Source organism: Scedosporium apiospermum, assembly GCF_000732125.1.
Source record: "Scedosporium apiospermum strain IHEM 14462 chromosome Unknown SEQ_SAPIO_0088, whole genome shotgun sequence".
NCBI lineage: Eukaryota > Fungi > Ascomycota > Sordariomycetes > Microascales > Microascaceae > Scedosporium > Scedosporium apiospermum.
In genome coordinates, this window is record NW_015971789.1 from 2,504,967 (window position 1) to 2,526,515 (window position 21,549).

A 21,549-nucleotide genomic window follows, 5' to 3' on the forward strand; every position below is an offset into this window, starting at 1 on the left:
AGCAGAACAAAAAGAGAGACGGTAAAAGAAAGGAGAAGAAAACGGAGGAAAACAAACTCCTTGACAGACCAAAGGGTATATATATCCCACAACTGTTGCCCTCGGCCTCTCTTACATGTCACTCCTCGCAGCAACTTTCTTCCTCCTCGACTCGTCAATATCCTCCCCAATCTCCTCCGGCTTCCTCGGATCCACATACGCCGTAAGCCTCCGATCCCCCCAGCGAGCGCCGACGGTAACCCAAACGTGCTTCTGCGGGATAGGCACGTTGACCGTCTCGCGGAACCCCGTCCACCGGAGCCTGCTCTCGCGGCTCATGGAGCTGTTTCCGAGGCCGCCGTTGGACACCCATTCCTTGACCACGCGCTTGACGAAGTCCACCTTGCGGCGGAAGTCGTTGGCCGCGGGGATGCCCTGCAGCTCGGGAGGGATTTCGGGTCGGCGGCGCGTCGAGGCCGTGGTTGAGCGCGTGGAGCGCGTGGCGTTGGGTTTGGTCTGGAAGTTGAGGAGGGTTTGGAGGGGGTAGGAGAGGACGCCGCGCTCGTCGAGGGCGTTGGGGATTAGCTTCCCGGCGTTGGCGAGCTGGGTGGCGGCGAATTCGGGGAGGTGCCAGAAGTGGCACCAGGTGCCCGTCGAGTCGAGGACGAGCTTTGTGTGATCTGGGAAATTGAACTGTAAAAGCGAGTTGTTAGTCTGATTTAAATTGAAACAAAACGCGTCTGGCAAGAGAGAAGGATTCTTACCTGAAGGTGGCCGTCGCAGAACACCCAACAGCCAACGTCGCCAAATCTCTGATAGAAAATGACGACCTGAGCCGGATCAATCTCCTCCACGCCCGACGGCATAGCCTCCTTCAGCGGTGATGCATCGCCCGCAACTCCATCATCCCTCCCATAAGCGATCATGTAGTTTGCAAACTTCTTCCAGAGGATGATCCTCTCCCGCTTCCGATACTGGTACGCGTCCGAGCCCGGCCCGAGCTTAGCGGGCACCCCGTTGTCGCCGACGGGCACGCGGAACTCCTCGGGCGAAACCGTCAGCTGCGCGAGTCCTGCCTCTCCGCGGTTCTCGAAGAAGTGGATGTTTCGGTTCATGGGGACTGGTTGGTGTCTGTCCGCGTATCGCTCGTCCTGGCGGAGCTGGACGTGGCGCTCCGAATTTTGGATGACCATGCATGCAGGGGGCAAAAGCACCGCCTTGCTTCCCTCGGGCGTCGCGATTTCGCGCAGGACGCAGCCGATGCTGCCGTCGTTTAGGATGTAGCCGAGGCCGAACTTGTTCGTGTAGTCAACCCACTTCACAACCACTTGAGGGTGAGGAGGCGCTACAGTCTTGGATGTGATGATGGCCATGGTGCGCGCGTTGAGGGCTCGTTCCAGCTCGGTCTGTAATCGCTGCAGACGGCTTAGGATGATATCGGGCTGAGTACCGGCTACCTCCGCTGTGCGTTCCAAGGGACTGAAAAGAGATGACTTAATCATGGGAGTAGACGGCCCTCTTACGGTGGCCGGCGCTGATTGAGTTTCCCGAGTTAATGTCTGACGCTCAGCCGAGGCAGAAGAGGCCGCGCGAGTGTGACCTGAGGAGGATGGCAACTTAGTCCTGGCTGGCGCCTCCGAATCGATTCTTGGGATCGTTTCACTACGTGATCGCAGAGCGAGAGGTTCGGCAGCGACTTGGTGTCCTTCCCGACGGGGACGCGAGCGCAATCCAAGGCGCAGCTCCTCGCGCTGGATAGTTTCAAGGGCTTGTTGTTGAGTCCTCTCGGACGTCACCCCTCGTTGTCGGGAAACAGTACTGGCGGTCGTCATAGAAGTCTTTACTGCCGAAGGAGGGGCCATTGGAGTCGACGCGGCGGAGTTGATGGAGGTGGCTGAAGTGGGAGGAGGAGCTCGAGGAATCATGACAGCTGCGGGTCGACCCTGCGCTCGCTGCTGGGCGGCGAAGCTCTGAGGTGGTTGCCTAAGTAGACCGGTCGGCACAGTACCAGATTTGGTTGTCAAGTCTTCAGTGACGGTCTGTAGCTTTTGGGGTATTTGCGCCTGGATCTGTTGAGGCGGCTGTTGTTGCTGCTGCTGGTATTGTTGATGCGAGGGTAATAGCCTGCGCACCCGGCCGGAAGAAGACTGAGGTTGCTCTCCAAGCCACTCATCGAACGGTCGGTAAACAATTCCTTCTGCTAAGGGGATCATGGGAGTGAGGCAAGCCTTCTCCTCAGCGGCCATCTCCTTCCACACTTGAGAGTGGATCACCTGCACGGGGGCATAAGGGCCAACCATGCAGTCCATAGAAAGAGTCCTCAAGTTTTCAAGGGACTCCTTGTATTGCTCCTCCGTTAATTCATCCATGTAGAATTCTGAGCGCTCAGGTGGAAGCTCGCGAAGCCTGGGTGTGATATCGGCAGGCACAGGCATGTAGCCTACGCGGAACCAGGGGTGCTGGACAATGGAATCCGGGTCGGGACGGGACTCTGGACTCTCTAGCATACTGGCGACCAGGTCCTTGGCCTCCCCGCTGATGAACTTTTGGGTTGTTTCCGGATCAGGCCATTCATAATCGCGGTCACGCGCACGGCGGTAGATTTCGTCGGTCGTCGAGGATTGGAAAGGAGGTTTTGAGGTGAGCATCGCAAACCTAGCAGAAAATATGTTAGCCCTTTCCTTTACTTCTTTCCTTCAGAGTCAACCGAGCCGGGGAGTGGTACATTATAATGCCCAAGCTCCAAATGTCTACGCTATGGTCATGGCCCTTCTTCCCCTTCTCCAAGATCTCGGGGGCGATGTAGTTAGGGGTGCCGCAGAGAGTGGTACGTCTTATGGTCTGCATGTCTCGTCCGGTCACCACCAAGGCAGCGAGGCCAAAGTCGCCAATCTTAGCATTCATCCTCGAGTCGAGAAAGATGTTGCCCATCTTCAAGTCACGGTGGATGATTCCTTTACCGTGCATGTATTTGATAGCACCAGAAATCTGGACGGCGTAGAAGCGCACTTCGGGTTCGGTGAGACCTTTTCTCCTCTTGACCATATCCATGAGCGAGCCGTTGGGACAGAGTTCAAGGATGAGGTATGTGGATTGCTCAAAGCTAAATGCGCGGAGGAAGTTGACGATATTCTTGTGCTTCATCTTGGAGTGTATTTGCAGCTCGGTTTGAAACTGAAACGCGTCGGCAAGGGTCAAGGATCAGCAGGTTATTCACAACAGACACCGAGGACAGCACCATCGCGAGACATACCTTCTGTTCCATCTTGGGCGGCATCTTGCTCTTCACAATCTTAAGAGCGTATCGCTGCTTAGTACCCTCCAGCAGGCCATAGTAACAGATGGCGAAGCCTCCTTTTCCGAGGAGCTTTCCGACCTGGTACACAGAACCCTTGGGATTGCTAGGAGTGGGCGGCTCGAGAACTTGAGCGGGAGGCGGAGGGGGATGTTCCTTCTCCTTGGCTGCTTTGAATTGCGCGGCCTTGACCTTGAGCTCAGCTGCCTTGTTGTTTGGCATCCTTTGGGCATTCGCGTCCCTAGGCGACAGAGCCTCTAGGTCAATGCCCCCTTTTACGGCCAGCCTCTGGGCCATTGCGGTTCGAATCGATCGAGGGTCCGGCAGGATGGTGGTCTGGGTTGTGACGGGACCTCAGACCTCGGAAGCGCGAAAGAATCGTATGGGCGGGAGATCGGGTTCTTCCTCGCTCGAAGCTGTCGGGGAACGATGAGGAGGAGGGGACTACGAGATGTCTCCAGTTAGTCGAGTAGTCATCCCAAATAGAAAAGGGATATAGAAAGAGAAAGGCACACCTGGTGGAAAAGGGGACTCTTGTCTTGGAAGGAAGAACTCACATTTGTTATACGTCTACACCTTGAGTGCATACGGCTGTGTTGTGATGAGAACTGAAGCTTGAGGCGCTGTGATGGGAATAGCCTTACACACCTACAACAACGGGGGGGATTAGGAAGGAATTATCACGGCTGAGAGTAGAGCTGGAGTTTGGGGAGAGAGTTGTGGTGTGTATCAGTAATAGTGTAAGTGTGCTCCGGGGTTTGATGGGAACATTGAAGCCGTGGATTTCGAGGGCAAAGCTCTGGTGCGGTGTGGTTTGTGTATCTTCTACGCCAAATTTGGTTGCCGCGCAACGACGACGGCGACTGCAACCACGACCACCACCATCTCCACATCTGCACTCCTTATACAATCCTAGAACTCCTCCAACAACGAATTGATTGATCAATGCAACAAATGCCGATAATTCCTAAATCTGGACATTTCAAGAATGGAGTGTGGATGTGGCCTTAGTTTTCGATTCCCGTTGAATCGGCATCAAGACCCAGCACGCGACTCATGATTGATCGATCCCTCCAACCCTGCTCAACCAGTTCATCAAATCAACCGCGATCCGCCCTCGAAGAACTCGACAACCCGATCCGCATCCCACTCACCTAAACACTTGCGCAACGAAGCCTGCCCTTCCGCGCTCATCGCCGTCTCCGCCAGATCTTTCAAGCTATTCGAAATCGTACATAGAACCCGAGCTTGCTTTTCTGACAGCGGGTTCCCGATTACACAGCAGGCGACCTGCGCAACTCTCCGAGACATGTCGTCCGTGAGCGTCCGTGTCGCCGGTTGTTCTGATCCGTGAGCCCTGTTCATCCGCCTTCTGAGATTGTTCAGGGTCTCGTGTAAGTGCGACGGAGACACTAAAGGAAGCAGCGTAATCGGTAGATCCATCGCAATTCTAGATACCAAATCAGACGCCGGCCCGTGCCCAACGACATTCAGTAATGTCCCTCCTTGCTTCGAAACTTACTCGACCTGTAGCTTGAGAAATGCACTCATACCATAGTCTTGGCCATTTCCTTCGCCCGGCCCTGGTCCCGCTGTTTCTCCCACCAAAACTAGAGCAGCGATGTCCGTTCCGCCATTAAGCCGAGCCAGCGTCTTCAAGCGTTCCCGTCCTTCTGATGTCCTGACACCCGTAATCGTAAACAGGGAGATCCTATAGGTCCTCGTGCGTTTGCCCGGCTGGTGAACCGGAAATGCGATGTCATGGCTGCCAATCTGCGCCTCTGGATGCGCTGCTGTCAGCTGGTGACGAGCTCACTTCTTGTTCAGAAGTTCAGCGCCCGTCCTTACCTCTCCACTTCAGCGACTTGTCCACGAGGATGTCAGGAACCACAGCACCCCAGCCTAGTCGTTTTCGTAGGGAAGAGCAAAGCATTGTAGTTTTTTTTTTTTTTTTTTTTTTTTTTTTTTTTTTCGGCCCTAGTTGGCGTTGACACCAACAAGATAGACGAGGTAGTCAAGGATCATACGGCGATTAAGTAATAGCAAAAGGATGAGAAGAACGGAAAGTCGTGCATATTGATCAGACGCTTTCACATATTGGGGCTATTATCGGTAACTGATTGGAGATATGAAATCTATGATCCTAGTCTATCCTGAGATGTAGTGAGAGTTCTGGTGTATCGGAAGGAACAAAGCTAGCCGTTCCTTCCTTCCATGTTTGGACAGCGGAGTGACATGACTTCTCGCAGCCGGCAGTCGTGAGAGTCCCTACCTACTCTTAGATAGCCCCATGACTGCCTCTATAGCGCTGCGTCGTTTTTCTCTGATCCAATTATCCTACAAGTTTTGTGTTCCAAGATGAAGAAAAACACCACTCAGAAGCCACACTGGTGTCCTCTCCAGATACTTCAACCCATGTCTTGAAGCATCCCGCACCCGGTGGCCCTCCTCTCTCTCACCAAGCAAAACCTCACGTCGGCTGCGGCTGCGGCTCACTCGGCTGCAAGCTCGGCAGCAATGGCTTCTTACTCTTCGGATCCTTCAAACCCCTCAACGCCTCCTCCAATTGATCCATCCTCACCCTCTGCTTCTCCTCCGCCTTCAAAAGCTCCTCCTCCTTCGACGTCAACTCATCCACCCGCTCCGTCAACACCTTGATCCTCTCCAAGTTCTGATCCGGCTTCCCTGACGACCGCCAATACTCGAAAATCAGCAACCCGCCCGCCACGCCCAGGATAAACATATCGCCCACCACGTCGGCGAAGAGCGCCACGGCTTTGGCCTCGGGTAGCTGTCTGAACTGTCTCCTCCATACGCTTTTCTTTGCTGGGGCGGGCTCACCGCCTGCTGCCGCCTTCTCGCCGCCACCCTTTTTGGCTTCTTGCGCTTCTTTCTCTATTTGTTCTTTCGTCTTTACTGTTGGCGCCTCGGCGAGGTCTTTCGCTTTCATTTCGGCTTCGACGTTTCGGAGGGATGCGACGGATAATCTCATATTGAGCTGGTGTATCCGTTGGCCGTTCCGCGCCGCGAATGCTCGGAAGCCCGGGTGGTCGTGCGCAGCTGTCTTGATACGGTTCTGTGGGGACCATTAGTCTCGCCTTTTTTTTTGGGGATATTTTTCCCCGGTGAGGGCATGCAATTTAGTGACTAGAGAGAAGAAAAGAAATAGGTAGAGTGTGACCGGGGATAGGGAACATACCGCGCCATATTTGGAGATGTGGCGGACGAAGAGAGCCGCAAGCTTGAAAAGTGGGAGCGGGACCATCGTGGTGAAATGTGTCGCCTCCCTAGCCACGCGGCTTGTGAACTACGGGATTCGCCCGTGTTTAGGTGTCGATAAATGTTCAATCGCTCGTCCGTATCATCACAGGCAGGAGATGTCGCAATTCAAATAGGTGAAGGGATCAAGAGAAGAAAGAAAAGCGCTCGCACCACCCCTAGTGTTGACGGAGCCCGTCGTTATCAAAATGAGTAATTGAATGGCATAACGCCTGGGGACGGTAAATTTTCGGGTTGGATCCCGATTCGTTTCGGACTTAACATCATCGTTGCTGAACCCCGGAGGTCAGCCTGTCGTCAGCATCACAGTACAATCGGCCTCGTAGGACAAGAGGATTCCTTTTGAATCGTTTTAACTATTTTTTTTTCTCACTCGTACAGTAAGTGTTGTCAATCATTAAGACTGGGCATGCAAGCCCCTCATCTCCTCCTTCAATGACATCATCGCCTGCTAAACAGCGCACCCAGCTTCCCACCCTCCACAACTAGTATTATACACGAATTCAAGTTCGGGTTCTGTTCGAGCTGAAAGAATCGTTGGTGCTTCCTTGCCGTTCTGGCATCTGCACTGGCAGTCAGTAAAACACCATATCATCCAGAGCGGGGGTCATTGATTTACTAACCTCAATCTCTTGCGCTTCACCTTCCTCAAGAATCTTCTTGATAATCTCGTCCTCATTCGAGGTGTTGAACTCGTTCTCTAGTATCGCCCTAGGAGGAGCATCGTAGATGCCTTGGGCTCCTTGTCTAAACGCAGCGGGTGCCCATGTTAACTTCATCCCCAACAATGCTCCAAACAAGAAGCGAGTTTCCATATTGGGTCGAAAGTAAATGAAAAGGGGACTTCACTTACCCGCCGGTGCTAAAGATCTTGTAGCTGGAGATGAAGTGAGGGAGGGGAATTGACTTGTCCGACATCCACTTCTTGTACGTCTCCGAGTCGTCAACAAAGACAATGAAGTCCTCGTGCTTGCCTCTAAGATGAACTCGAGTCTTCTGGGCTTCTCCACGTGCCATTTTCAATGATGGTTATGTATCTTCCTTGGGCTATTTGTTGGCGTATAAAGGGTTGTTGTTGGCTTGAGTTTAGGGTCTCGTTCGTAGGATATTCAGTAGTCGTCAGGATGGATTTATGGTAGTACAATGGCTAAGTTGTAAGAATCAAGAGAGGAAACATCTACCTATAAATACAGCAAAACGAACTCGACTCGATGCCTCCCAGATCATGATCTGATAATAAGACGAGGCTTACCACGGCACCTTGGCGCGGAGGCACGCGCAATGTCGTCGGCAACCGCCCACCTGCCCTTGACAACAAAGTAAACCTTACGTCATAGGTACACTATACCCCACCTCACACATGTTCTACACCATTCCGCCAAGTTTCGTATACATCATTCTCAGGTGACTTTCAACCACCACTCTGACAACCTCCAGATGAGTGGACAATCACGTTTTGGCTCGAATAAACTCGTGGATATGGCATCATTTTCCCCTATTTCCCTGCTATACGTATCCCCCGCCATAGAGTAGATCCTGCCGTCAAGAGTCGGACTAAAAGCTAGGTCGAGAGCTTGTTCCTGTTTCCGGTCGACTAAGCACATGGTTGACTGCCCGTCTTGGAAGCTCGAAAGCTCCCTCCATATTCAAAGGATCAGGAACTCGGGGTTTGCAGAGAACGCTAATGGAATACAGACAGAAAGCTACGCTGTGCTAGCCCCGGATTCAATATCTTGGCGGCCTGAGGAGGATTTATCATCAGTGTACACGAGGCGAATGTTGCTTCCTACAGATCATCACTCGTCAATGACCTCATTCGACATAGGATCCTCCAAGTTCTTTTCCACGGGGTAATAATCGTCACCCTTGGTCTTACCATCCGAACTAGCTCCGGCTCCACGGATTACTCATGTCAACGCCTCCAACAATGACAATGGAAGTCCCAACCCACAGCCCCTCCGAGTCCCCACCACGACCGCACGCCGAGCCCCGTCTCGAGCCGGCACTGCTGTCTACCGCTGACTAAACCTTCGGAACACCCTCGCCGAGTCCAATTCTCCCACCTACCTAATTCGGAAATACCCATCCCTACCTTCAACACCAACCTCAACAACCTCCCATCTGTAAATCACGACCCAGATCTACCCGAAAAGACACACGCACAAACTAGAATCGAATCATGACCAGAGGATCTTCCTTCCGATTTCCCTCGTTTAACCCATTCCTACAGTTTTTTAACTCCCTTATTCCTCAGAAACGCAGTGAGAAAATAAAGTTCAGGCACAGCCCTGCTGGTGATCTGCATAACCTCGTTTCCAATCCGTTTCGGACCTTGCCCGAGCGGGACTCGGCCCCATGAACATGCAACCTCTTTGATGGAACCCCATTAATGAAAGGGGAAGAAAATTTCGCCCATTGTGCTGGGAGGAGGCTTTTTTTAAATTTTTTATGCGGAAAAGGGTTCTTTGTCTCGGTGGTTCCCGAGAGGGGTGAGAATGGCAGGGGCAAGAGCCTCAAGATTGGTGAGTGTTGAAAAAGATGAACGAATCCGCAGAAACAGTCACGATCGAGCTTGGACAAAGGCATTGGCGGAATTTCAAATCGTTATTGTTCCTTGCGATAGTAAATGATTCATTTCATCATTCATTCGCGGCGCCGTATGCTAAACAATCCTCCGCTGCCAAACATGAACAAAGAGTCCCGTCCCTTGTAGAAAAATCCATCGTGGCCTCAACGGCCCCGGACATATTTCCTGCCAGATCCATCGCCATGAAAAGCACATTTCATGATGTAAACTCTGGCAGTCCTCCGTTAAATATGGAAGAAAATTCCACGTCTAGGATACACAACCCTCATCCCCTACCCTCTCCCTCTCTCGTTCCCCCAACTACATCTTCATCCACTAAGACCATAAATCAGCTCCTCAAGGCGAATAGCACAGCGTACGATAACCGAGAATCTGAGGGGGGTTCTAGATGTCGGTCGGCATTCGACTCTCGCAGAATACGCTTCTTGATGGACCGGTTCGATCGTAGAGAATGCCTGTTGTGAAATCGAATGTCAAAATGGAGAATAAGAGCAAAGGAAACGCTAATGCAATATATGTTGCCTGAAAACTGGAAATTCGAAAAGTGAAAAAAAAGAAGCATATTGTAAGAAAATGGGCTCTTTGTCTTGGTTAAGGAGACGAGAAGACACTGTTGTCGGCAGATACAACAATGCTCAAGCTCCTTGGCCCTCTAGATAAGTCGAAGAGTAAAGACATGTTCGGCGGCTGGATATGTACACAAGTCTCTCAATGGAGAACTATCGACTGCAGCTAAACCGCAGAGTTGCCAGGCGCGAAATATGGGAGTCCAATTGTTCTTTGCCAGTGCGGGACCTACGCCCTCGCACCGCCTCGTCCACGCTGGGGAAGGGTCCAAGGTTTCGCGCAAATAATCTAGAGTAGAAAATGTTAGTAACCGGCAATTTAGGGACATACACATGAAAGTGGAGAACACAAACCTCTCCTTCGCTGTAAGCCCAGAAGTACACCAAAATGCCAATAACGTAGTAGAGGGCAGCGTTGGTTCCCTGGTAGATGAGGGCGGCAGCCAAAGCGGCCAGGGGCATGGTCGCCAGGCGACATTCGAGGCTTCGGTGAAGAGACGTTCCCGCGAGGAGGGGAAGAGGCCACTCGAAAGCGAACATCACGATACCCAACACAAGATTTATTACTTGCAAAATCGGGATGGGTTTCACCGCAGCATCTAAGGACAGCGTGATGAAGTCCCAGAAGATCTTGGGCCAGAAAAAGCTCTCGATCGCAGCAGCAACCTGGTCTAAACACGGGAAAAGGTCGGGTTAGCAATCAAAGGTTCACCATCCAAGAAACCCCGATCATTCCTTGAACAGGCTCGCTCCGCCAAGCAAAGCAAGGCAGAAAAGCCCTTTCCCTCCGCGGGAGATCTCCTTCGAGGGAGTAACATACAAGCTGAAGCGCTGAGGACGATAAGTCGAGCCCAGTGGTTCTTAATAAGTCTGCCCATCTTGACTGTCTAAATTTCGGGTGACGGGTAGAGAGTAAAAGATTCGGTTCGGTTCGGTTCGAATTCGAGTCGGTTCGATTCCTTGCACAGATCCGCCTAACAAGCCTCGTGTTCCCTTTCGGTTTACTTGTTTCTTTCCGTTTCTTGACCAAGCAATTGCCCACAAACAAAAGGTTCCTAGAGATTGGGATCGATCGAATGTAGGATTATTAGGAAAGACTGGTGGTTGGGTGAGGTCGTCGAGATCTGCCCTCTTTTCTGTATTATAATACTACAAGGAATAAACCGGCGGCTCTGTCGAAGAAATCCGAAAAAAGACGAATCGAAGTCGGGCGAACGCGAACAAAAGGGTGGATGGGGAAACAATAGGAGTAACTAATAAAGAGAGGAAAAAGAAAGGAAGCAGGTATCCAGACCTGGTAGGGCGAAAGCGTTGAAGAAAAGAAAGAACCAGTCGATGTTAAAAGAACCAGTCGATGTTAAAAGAACGCTATCGACAGGCTACCGGGCAGCGCTGACGAGCAAAGAAAGGAAGGGTGGGTAGAAGGAGAGAGAGAGAAAGGAGTGGGAGTGTAAGCGTTAAGTCGTAGTCCGATGGGGACGGAGAAGTCTATATTGGGGCGGGCAGATTTCGGGATCGTCAAGGATGGGGATGGGGGGAGAGAAAAGCCAAGCAACGTTAATCGTGTGGGTGCGTCTCAGGGAGGGTCCCTCAGGCTGAGACTGGGAACCTGGGGTGCCGTTATTGCCCAGTGGACAGGGCCAGGGCAGGTAGCCGATAAGGCTTGGGAGGGCGTGTCAGGTTATTTGACAGCCCTTGCTGATGGGTATCGGATGTTTCTGGGTTGAAGCTAATCCGAGGAGGTCTGGAAATCCACGTTCTGGTAATCCGATCTATGATGACAGCTGGCATCCGAGCGGCATGGGACTGAATGTGAACGCTTTTCTGGAGGTCAAGGAGGACGGCGGACAGGGCAAGTGTAGTATGCAGGAGAGCACCGAGGAGAAGAACCGAGAAAAAGTGGGACGATAGTACACCGTTGAAGTGGACTGGGCATTAACACACGATCTGAGGCAGGAGGTGTTTGACCGTGGAGAGTAGTGTGTTTAGTATTAGGAAAGGCAGCGTGTGTCGAGGGTCGAAGTGGTATGCCACTAACAGACGGGCAAGTCTTCGAGAGGGTTTGAGGCAGGTCAGATTTCACTCCTGGTCCAGGGCAGGGGGTCTGACGGTTCTTCGTCGTTGCATTAAAGGGGAGGTATGAAGATCAGACAGGACCGTTGCTATGTGAGGATATGAAGCAGGAGGTGGTCGACCACGGGCGAGAGCGGCGACACTCCTAGTTTTAAGAACAGACTCTGGGCCGGGGGGTGTGGTCGGGACCGAAGAAGCATGAGGCGTGCCGCCAGCCATGGAATGGGGACCAAGTGGGAGACCCCGTCGAAGAAAAAAAAAAGGGTATGCGGGAACCCTTGCAGATAGGCCGATTCCCTGTAGGAATGGTGCTTCTTGGGTCTTGGAAGGGTACGAGCGAAGCATGGCAAATCTTATCGGGCGCCTACGGACTATTTGACCATTTGTTCTTGCATTTTGATTGAGCATTTTTGACCAAGTCTCTGGGCTCCGTGGGCTGGGGAAAGAACGAAGGAAGCAATATTGGAGCGGCTCCCCGGCTTCGTCACTCATCGTCACTCACTGCTTTGGGCGAATCCGGCACGTCGTAGGAGGGGGTGCAGGGGCTGGGCGGTTAGAGAAAGAGCAGGGGCCAATCACACCCCTCGACTCTTCTTGGCAGCAACCGAGTTCCACTATGCAGTCACAGAAAGTATCAATTGATGTACGTACTTACACTAATACTTCGTACTTACACCACTTCGTATGCGGTGACGGTGTGCATGCATTTGACTGTCGTACTTACTCTGTTCTGCTAGCACCGTCACTGTGACTGCGTGTGCTTCTCGTGCTTCTCGTGCCTCTCGTACTTGCCCGAAAGCGGTGCTTGGTACCACCCTACCTCCCAGTCAACGCTCGCCTCCGCAACTTAAAATTTGAATAGGTACAGGTACTTGATATCCAGCCAAGAAGATGTGATCCTCGCGGTGCCTTTACCTCGAGCCGATCTGCGAATCTTCAAGCCATCACAGGTACCAGTGCCATTTCAGCCAACCTTGGGGCTTGAGAGCATCATGACATGGTGTAATTCTTGATTCCACAGCAGTCACATCCTGTGCTTGTCTGTGTCTGTCCTATTAAATCAATCTACTCATACTAGTGAATTCAATCCAAGTGGTTCTTGAAGATCCCTGGTGAACATGCTCGTCCGACGCCAAGAACAACGCATCAATCACCAGGATGGCGGAGTGTGCCAAAAAGCCATGGCTCGGACTGCAGGCAGGGATTTGATTGATCCGCTTCCCGAGATCAATGTCCAACAATTAAAGTACATTTGGTTATGTAATCCGGGCTTTCCCTTGACTCAATTTTCTGTTCTTTTCTTAGAATCAAATTGATGCCAACTGCATCTCCAATCTTGGCAGTCAACCAGACGACTCCAGCGAAGACTCTTCCATGCCAAAGAACAATCTAAAAAATTGGAAAATTTCACCGAGAAAATCGTAAATATTTCACATACGTCTAATTCAATACCTCCAACTTGAATTCACGGGCAAAATCAAGGTTTTTCCATGCTCATGCCATCCCATAATGTGAGACTCCGAGATCTCCACGATGAAGCAAAAGGTGTTTGAGAAGAGACCCGCTCGGAGGATACTAATGCGCCACCAAGACCCATCTTCGTCCCAGGACACCCCTTCGTCCCTTATGCTCGCTCAGCCATCAACAAATCCCATTTTGGCCAGGAATGGGCAGGAACGAGCATTCTACCGTACCTGCGTGTGTCACGGATGAGTTGGGACTATATATCGTCCAGCCCTTGCTTCGGAACAGCCATCGACCGAAGCACTGGCTTCCATCTCGATTCCCCAGGAGAGTGCCACGAGACGAGAGAAAAGAAAAATGCTACCCAACTCCCTAGGTTGAGATAATAATGTGTGGTTCGCAATCCCGGCGATGTCAAAGCTTCTGTCCCATCAAATACGAAGCAGTATATCGGACCATCTACGCCTGTTCACTCCGTACTTTTGTCATACTTGAGGATGCTTTCTCCGGTCGCGCTTGCGGCCTGGAAGCCCGAACGGAGTTGGGTCAGACGAGGATCTCCCGGGCCGCGAGTTGGCGCCCTTTCTTGTGTCTGACACTAAAAAGTGGCACGAGATTGTTCCTCGTTCTGACACAAGGCCAGGAGATCCTCTCAAAGACCGCTTTCGCGGCGAGGAAAATAGGCCCTTCCTCCCACAACGGTGTCTCTGAGTGGTGTCTCCATGAGACCATCCACGATGGCCTCGAGCGCTTGAGTAGGGATGAAGTGTCACAGGCGCTTTTCTACTGGATGAGGATGGGAAGCCGTCTTCTTGATCGGGGACGACGAGAGTCTCCCGTCCTTAGTCTCCATGTTTAAGGACATGAGGCTATTGAATTGCGTTCATACAATAAACGTACAATAGCCTGCAGCCCACCAAAAAAGGCAATGAGTGACTGCCGATGGTCCTGTGCATTTGATTTGATGGTCATTCATTTGACAGATTCTTCATCGCGTTGGTAGGGTTCGGCTATCTCTCCCGCTCACTAAGAACATTAACGGAATTGATCAACAAATGACTACTTCGTACTTCGTTCAACAAAGTACTAATGTACTTCTCGTCCTTGGTTCACGAGGGCACAATGCAAGGGAATTCTCTACCGTTTGCACGTTTGCACGTATTCCGCTGTGTCCTTGAGCACACTAATGTACGGCACCGCCTGGACGCCGGATATGTTGGCCCAGGCCAGCCCCGCCCCGACCCCGGCGAGACCCAATATCGGCGGCTGTACGCAGCCTCTGATTGGCTTTCCTCCAGAACCATCATTGATGGCAACATGACAATGGCAACACTTCCAACTCCTCATCCTCGGAATGGTCCCAGCCACCGAATCCAAACGGATCAAGATTCTTCACCAGCCTATCCCTCAACTCTCAGCTGTCCGATTCGAAAAGGACGAGGCCACTTACTGAGACCTACACTGATCTCGAGCCTTGCACACCGAACATGGTTGTCATGCGAAACACTAGCAGGAAGGGAAAAGTTCCAGCCCCCCCTTCTCCCTTACATTCCGCGGTGAGGTCTCCCTTCCTTCAATCCATCCGAGATCAGCCTCGAGGATAGACTACGTAGCCCCTAGCTAGCTAATGGTGGTGTGCTAAGCAAATAAAACCTGCAAGCGGAGGCTGGTTGACGTGCTCTCTTGGCAGTTCGCCTATTATTCATGCCTCCATGACGTCGTACCACGATTCACTGAATGCCGTTAGCGGTGGTGATTGCCCATCATCAATATCACACCGACCCCTTGCTAGCTCGATCCTTACCGAAGGCCCGTGTGATTGAAAAGCCTCACCCTCAATGGCATCGTACTTCGTAATCGTCCAAACGTGTTTGGTGGCTCTCTCGCCGTTGCTCCTTGCTTTCTTCCGCCACAGTTAATCATTTTGATTCGAGAGGATATCAGCCACTAGATGCTATAATTTCGCCTTGAGCTACCCTCGACAAGCAAGGGAAAATAGGAAAAAATGGCAATATCTCAAACTTCCTCCGATTCACAAAGACACGCCTTGCTTGGAGTGCTCCGCCACCTCCTACCCCATCCGTCACGCAGCGTAGACAACAATCAATTGACCTGACGTCAATTGATCCGAATTACCTTTCAACTCCTAGGAGGGGCAGCCCAGGGATTGATTGAAATATCCAACATGTGATTCCCTCTCCATGCTCTTCGGCGAGCCTAACCTCGCTCACTATGGTAGGGATCTGCTCCTTCGTAATCCTACCAAACTCAGGGAATATGGTCTACACAATTAAGTTGGTGGTGGTGATAGGGGACACTCTCGATATGGGCATATCGCTGCAGATTTTCGCTTCCCATTGACTCCTTGATCGCACTAAGATAGAATGAACGGATCTAGCATTGTAAGCAAGTACGCCTTTATCCCTCTTTACTAGTAAATGGGTATCAATGAATGAATGACTTAAAACACAACTCCTGAAGCTCAGCTGTTCCAACACCTCCCACCGTCTATTCCAGGCGAGACGGCCTTTAACCCTTTTCTCGTCAGTGACAAACACCGGCCTTGTTCGAAACGGAGAAGACCCCCCTTCCAACCCGAACAGGTATCAGTACGAAGAAGTGCAAGGCCCAAAGGCCTTACGAACTCGTGAAAGCAGCCCAGCCTCACATGCTGTTCATGTAAAAATACTCTTGATCCCAGATAACACCATTCCCTTCCTTCGACTCGTTCCCTTCGGCACCTTGGACCATCCTTTCGATTCCCGCTTCTCAATCTCTCTCGGTTGTTTCTCTGGTTGCTGGTTTTCTTTTTCTGGCAGCTCTGGCGACGGCTTGGGCAAAGGCCAAGCCGGGATAGACGAGTCCTCTGTCTCCGCTGCCCCCTTCTCGAAGATAGAGGAGCCTGGGACGCTGTGGGTAGCGAGCAGCTCCTGTCTACGAAGCTCTGGCCGAATTGCGCCGACGTCGCAGGGGCGGCCGTCGGACAGGTTGTGGAGGTGATCATTCGGAGACAGATGGCTGTCAATAACGTCTGGTGTCCTCGCCTCGTTCTCGTCTTGGATCATTGGCAATCCAGCGTCCTCACCAAATGTTAACTTCCACTCGATCGGACTATCGGGCTCGTTGTGCGAGGCGTTCCCACTGCCCTCATCACCTTCCCCAGCGTCTGTATCCGCAGAAGTCTTAGGCAGACTTGTGAGGCTGCCCGGCCGGCGACTAAAGGAACTAGCGATACTCGCGACACTCAACTTTCGCATTACAGACGAGGCAGACGACCGCACAAGATGCTCGCTTCTTGACCTTGTGGTCATCCCGGGGAAAGGAAGGATATCACGGCTCCACACGTCCACCAGAAGAGCCTCGATTCTGGCTCTCTCTCCGCGCGACGGTGCTAAGATAGGAATTCGATGATGTGTTGTAAGCAGCGACTGGGAGCGATTCATTGATGCAGTCGCCGCTGCGTGTGATGTGTCTTTTACCACGCAGGTATTTTTCAGGATAACCTGGCACAGTGATGACTTTGGATTGATTGTCGTAGCTCTGTGAATTGAAAGGCGCCGAGCCACAGTTCCTGTATCCAGGAGGCACTCGTTAGTTACTATCTTCGGAACAAGGTTCCATCATCAACTTCGAGGGGTGTCACGGAGAAGGACTGCTCAGCATAAGAGATGTTTTCCGCTACACACTTACCTGGCTTGCCGAAAACGGTGCCCAATGGCTTTATATCGAGGGAAAGCCAGCTGAACCAGTTGGGCTCTTTTTGGATTGCCCGGTCGAAGGAGGGGCTTGCTAACCTGCACCTCCATTCCAACTCCTCTTTTGCTGTGCACGCTGTCATCATCACCTCATACAGCTGGCAATCACATTCGAAGACGACCTTCCAAGAATATGGAGCCGTGTGGCATTGTAAGCCTGAGATCAATCGAAATGTCAGTAGTCGGCTTAGAAAGATATCCAGGGCACGGAAGCCCGCCAGACGCTGACCAACCTCTTCCGTTATCAACCTCCTCCACTTTTAGGGATGCTAGTCCGACGCAGAGCTGTATATTGTAAATCTGATCCGCCTTGCCAGCGGAAGCCAGACACAGAACGTCCGGGTATAGAAGGCAGACCATGTATCGGCCCTGCACCCCCTCCTTCGAGGACCAGCATACATGGAGAGCTCCACAAAGTTTGATATGTCCAAAGGAGCGGATTCGGTTTTTGGAGGCAGCATCAAGTCTCTGAATCATAATCAGACCCTCTCCATCTATCTCGGTAAAGTTACGAGCAAAACAAAGGGAGTAAAACGAGAAGAAATTTCGTAATATCTCACATACCTGGTTAGAGAAGACAAGGCGATCCTGCAGAGTCCACGTTTTCTCTAGGATAGACTTCATCCTCACATCATCAGTAGCTCGGTTGATCTCTGCTGTCGCTTCACGAAGCCGAATCAATGTGTTCTCAACCTCCATATGTGAATTCGCGCAGTCGTCCACGGTGGTGTACTTCAAAAGCTCCGCAAACAGTAGAGGGTACCGGCAGACCCTTTGAATTGGCTAGTGTTGTGACAAGGTTAGCCCACAAAATCAAACCCACAGAACATGAAAACTAGAGTGTCTTTTTGGGTGGAAAGTGCCTCACCTTCATGAGAAGATCTGCAATGGTGAGAGCCTTCTTCGCACGATCTAATTGGGTTTGTTTTGAACCAAGGGATGTGGCTAGAATTTCAACGCCTCGTTGGTAGTTCTCCCACTCCGGCATGGTGCGGTGCATCGAGTTTATATCTTTGATCATCATTTCGTACTTGGCCCCATATTCCTTATATATGAAGAAACGATTCATCTATAAGTTCAGTGAGCTCTCTGAATCTGCGCAGAACACCCTCTGAGGCGACTATAAGAAACATCTTACCCTTTTCCCGAATACTTTGGCAACTTCTTCGGCAACCTGGGCATCGGCGACCATTCCCGGAACACGCTGTAGCCAGGACATATGCCCAACATTCTCGGGGACAGAGTCTAGGCTCTTCCAACGCTGATGTGCCCTGGGCTGGAGACGTTCTGGCGGCTTGGGAACTTCCAGCTGAGTATATTCCGAGTTAGGGACAACTCTATGGAGTTCTCCAAGGATATCCTCGTGAAGCTCAACAATGTCGGTAAGGTTACGATTGATCGAAGATCTAAGGCCTGCTGATATTGCGGGTAAAGAGGCAAAGGTAGTCATATAAACCTAGTCTCGCCCAGATTAGTTCGAGTGGGGAATGCGAGATTAGGAAGAAAGAAAGGGCCGACTTACATTGATCAAAAAACGCACGTCTCCAATATAGTTTTCCTCGGTTGCGATAAGTTCTTCTAGTATGCTCCGACGCTGTATCGAGCGACTGATCCCAGCCTTATCCATTGCACCCAAAACGACGTTATTATGCGTGCTATCCTCTGAGAACCGAGGAGGTGCTGCGGAAAGCCGACTGCTCCGGTCGGTCCTTGATCGAGAATGCATGGTGCCTGGGCGGCTCCTCGTGTTTGTGGTGACGCTTCCAATACCAATACTAGCACTTTTCACGGCCGATACAAAGGCAAATGAGGAACCAGATGAAGATTTCGAATGGATGTGGAAGCCGTCTTCAAACCCATTGGTGGCCGTGTGTCGCGAGTGCCCGAACCTTCTGGACCGGTGGCTAGCACGTCGATGAAGTGAGTCGATCCACTTTTGGAAAGGGCCCCTCTGCTCTAAAGAGCACGCTCCAGGGTGATCGGAAGTTGTAGAAAGAGGTAGTAATAGGGGTTCATTGGGAGAGTGTCTGGGAGACGATGAAGCAGCTGATGATGGGGAAGATGAAAGAGTACTATCGTCAATTGTGATCTGGGGGATAGGGCCCGGATCGTCTGTGGTGTTAAGCTCCCCGGTGAGGGTGTGCAGGAGGGAAGCAATCCCGGCCCATTCCGTCCATGTTTCAGCAATAGGTGTCGAGGGTCTCTCCGGATTATCCACAATCTGGAGCACTGCAGTACTTCTATCACTGGGGTGACTCGATGGCGTGACCGGGTTTTCGCAGCTTGGCCTCTGGGTTGCAGTCATAAAGCTTCCGTCGGAGCTGGAGAGAGGCGACTCAGGGCTACTAGGAAGCGTCACGGCGAGGGCCATTGTGGAATCTTAGACGACAGCCAATGCACAAGCGGACTGAGTATGGTTGGACGAAGAGTAAGATAAGACTTAGACCATCTCGAGCCAAACAATAGGGTAAGCAGGGATCAATCGATAGAGGGCAATACGCACAGAAGCTCGCTACGAGCCTGTGTAATGCTGAAAACAGGGCTATACGCTGCTTGACGAAGGTAGATGTAAACTGGATAGGCCGATGCATAAACCAACGTTGTATGAGAGGATAAGCGCGAGGGAAGTGAGGAAGTGGAGGGTGATGAATTGGGGGCCCGGGATTCGATCAATGATTATTGTTTCTTTTGGATCCTTGAGGAAAAGATGCAGCCAGAGCTCCCACTGTTGAGGCTTGACGCCGTACTCTGCAGTTCTCTAAAATAACTCCAGGAGCTCCCTGGATCTGTTTCTCGTTCGTAACTTCCTGTGTGGGGTTCGGGGAGTACTTGGTATAAGGAGGGAAGTCGCAGGAAGTCGCAGTTGGGAGCGGTACTTCGAGGCGTGAGCTGCAACCAGGGACAACTCATCACGGCAGTCGCAACTGTCCCATCTCTCTTCTCTATAGAGGCCGTGAGCCTTCGCGACAATGTACTACCTCCAAGTAGGCCGGCGGCGGCGCCGGCGGCTGGGGCGGAGCCTGCGCAACTCCCTGAGTTCGAATGCCCTGTATCCTCTTCTGTTCGGCGAAGGAGGGGGACGCGATATCCCGTTCCACAGATCTGCCGTACCTCGTCCCACAAAGCGTGGCTTCCAACCAGATCAGAGTGCCTTATGTTGATGATCGGGCGCAGCTGTAGATACCTTGGGCTCACAGGGCGAAGGACTTCAGGCCAAAGGACATATGGCAGCCAATCCTGTCGGTCGTGGGGGTTATGGACGAAAGGGATGTGGTTACAAGACAGAAGTTTAAACAGCAGTAATGGTCGTTGTCATTGTTGGCATCGTAGTCATGATCGTCGTGGCAATGGATTCTCGTCGTCGTCATCGGAATACATTGATACCGTGAAACAACCTCGCGGCCTGCGCAACTGGCAATTAGAAATGTGCTAGAATGAGGGCATGGTGATTCACACCGAGGTAGTAGTCGGGAGCTGGTTTATACGTTTTCTAGATGGCCTCAATTTCGGCACTAGATTATGGTGCCGTCGCAAGCGGCCAGGTACGGAAACCAAAGTACTAAAGGTCTCGTCTATTCTCACTCACGAATAATGTTAATGTTTGCCACGTCTGCTATGTCGAACCAAGACAAAAAACAGCGAGTGCCGGACCTCATAGCCCGGAACAAGAACCGCTTGTCCGAGTTCGCGACGTCTGGCCATGGAGGGGGCCGAAGACATCGGACTAGATCTAGTTGGATTAGGAGTTGCCTTAGCCATCACACCTCAGGTCCGGTTACCTTCTACGTTGGAATGTGTGGATAGGGCCAGCTTCGGCGACTAACTTAAGACTAGATCAAGCTTTCGAGGGAATAATCATGGGATAGTTTCCTCGATAACAGGCATGGAAAACCCAAAAACAATCCATGGAACACAGATCATAGAAAATCAATGTCTCAAAGGCTGGTCCTGGCCGCCGCTAAAGTCCGGACCTCCGCGCAGACTCAAGCAAGCTGGGCCTGATTTCTCGATATTGCCGCCCACCAAGCCATGGCCGACTCGACATCTCCTCATCCGATGACGAATTCATAACCGCCGAACTGATCCGAGAAACCCGCCATTTTCCATTTCCCCTGCATGTTGCCGGTTGAGATCTGAGCTCGCGCCGAGCGGACGGAAAGGGGGTTGGTGCAGATGAGTCCTTGGTTGCTGAAAACAGTTACGAGGAATTCAAAAGGATTAACTTCAATCTATCCCCTGGGCAATAAATTGCTGGAGCTTCCACTCGCCGAGCTAGGCAGTGAATACGATTGGCCGAGGTTTGGGGAGCTCGATTCCCTGGAAACAGGAGGAGAGGAGAGGGACATGGAACAGAGGGGCAAAGGAAAAACTGAGTTGCGTATCACAGCATCGGGTGGGCCGAGTAGCACGAAACAACATTCTTCGCATCATCCAAGATCGGAACATGCGGTTAAAACATATTCCCCATGCCTTCAGAGGAATCATATGGGAATGTTGTGGCACACTAGCCCAGCTCTCACGGGCAACATGAGACATGGGGTTAGTCCGGTG

At 51.7% G+C, this 21,549-nt stretch overlaps 4 protein-coding genes across 4 annotated transcripts; all 4 read right to left on the bottom strand.

The window, feature by feature from the left end:
• Positions 1–111: 111 nt before the first annotated feature.
• SAPIO_CDS3661 (uncharacterized protein) lies at positions 112–5,207 on the bottom strand (the record flags this gene model as incomplete). The annotated part of the gene is made up of 8 exons (XM_016786413.1): positions 112–672; positions 744–2,634; positions 2,705–3,153; positions 3,233–3,546; positions 3,635–3,718; positions 4,429–4,646; positions 4,797–5,055; positions 5,123–5,207. 8 exons carry the CDS (start codon positions 5,205–5,207, stop codon positions 112–114), a joined length of 3,861 nt encoding a protein of 1,286 aa, XP_016644419.1.
• Positions 5,208–5,744: 537 nt separating this feature from the next.
• SAPIO_CDS3662 (uncharacterized protein) lies at positions 5,745–7,570 on the bottom strand (the record flags this gene model as incomplete). Its single annotated transcript, XM_016786414.1, has 4 exons — positions 5,745–6,350; positions 6,474–6,581; positions 7,177–7,300; positions 7,407–7,570. The coding sequence occupies 4 exons, from the start codon at positions 7,568–7,570 to the stop codon at positions 5,745–5,747; spliced, it is 1,002 nt and encodes a 333-aa protein (XP_016644420.1).
• A 2,365-nt stretch (positions 7,571–9,935) lies between these two features.
• SAPIO_CDS3663 (uncharacterized protein) lies at positions 9,936–10,584 on the bottom strand (the record flags this gene model as incomplete). Its single annotated transcript, XM_016786415.1, has 3 exons — positions 9,936–9,995; positions 10,061–10,377; positions 10,527–10,584. The coding sequence occupies 3 exons, from the start codon at positions 10,582–10,584 to the stop codon at positions 9,936–9,938; spliced, it is 435 nt and encodes a 144-aa protein (XP_016644421.1).
• Positions 10,585–15,918: 5,334 nt separating this feature from the next.
• SAPIO_CDS3664 (uncharacterized protein) lies at positions 15,919–19,369 on the bottom strand (the record flags this gene model as incomplete). The annotated part of the gene is made up of 7 exons (XM_016786416.1): positions 15,919–16,634; positions 16,934–17,155; positions 17,232–17,496; positions 17,563–17,781; positions 17,867–18,067; positions 18,137–18,454; positions 18,521–19,369. The coding sequence occupies 7 exons, from the start codon at positions 19,367–19,369 to the stop codon at positions 15,919–15,921; spliced, it is 2,790 nt and encodes a 929-aa protein (XP_016644422.1).
• Positions 19,370–21,549: the final 2,180 nt, after the last annotated feature.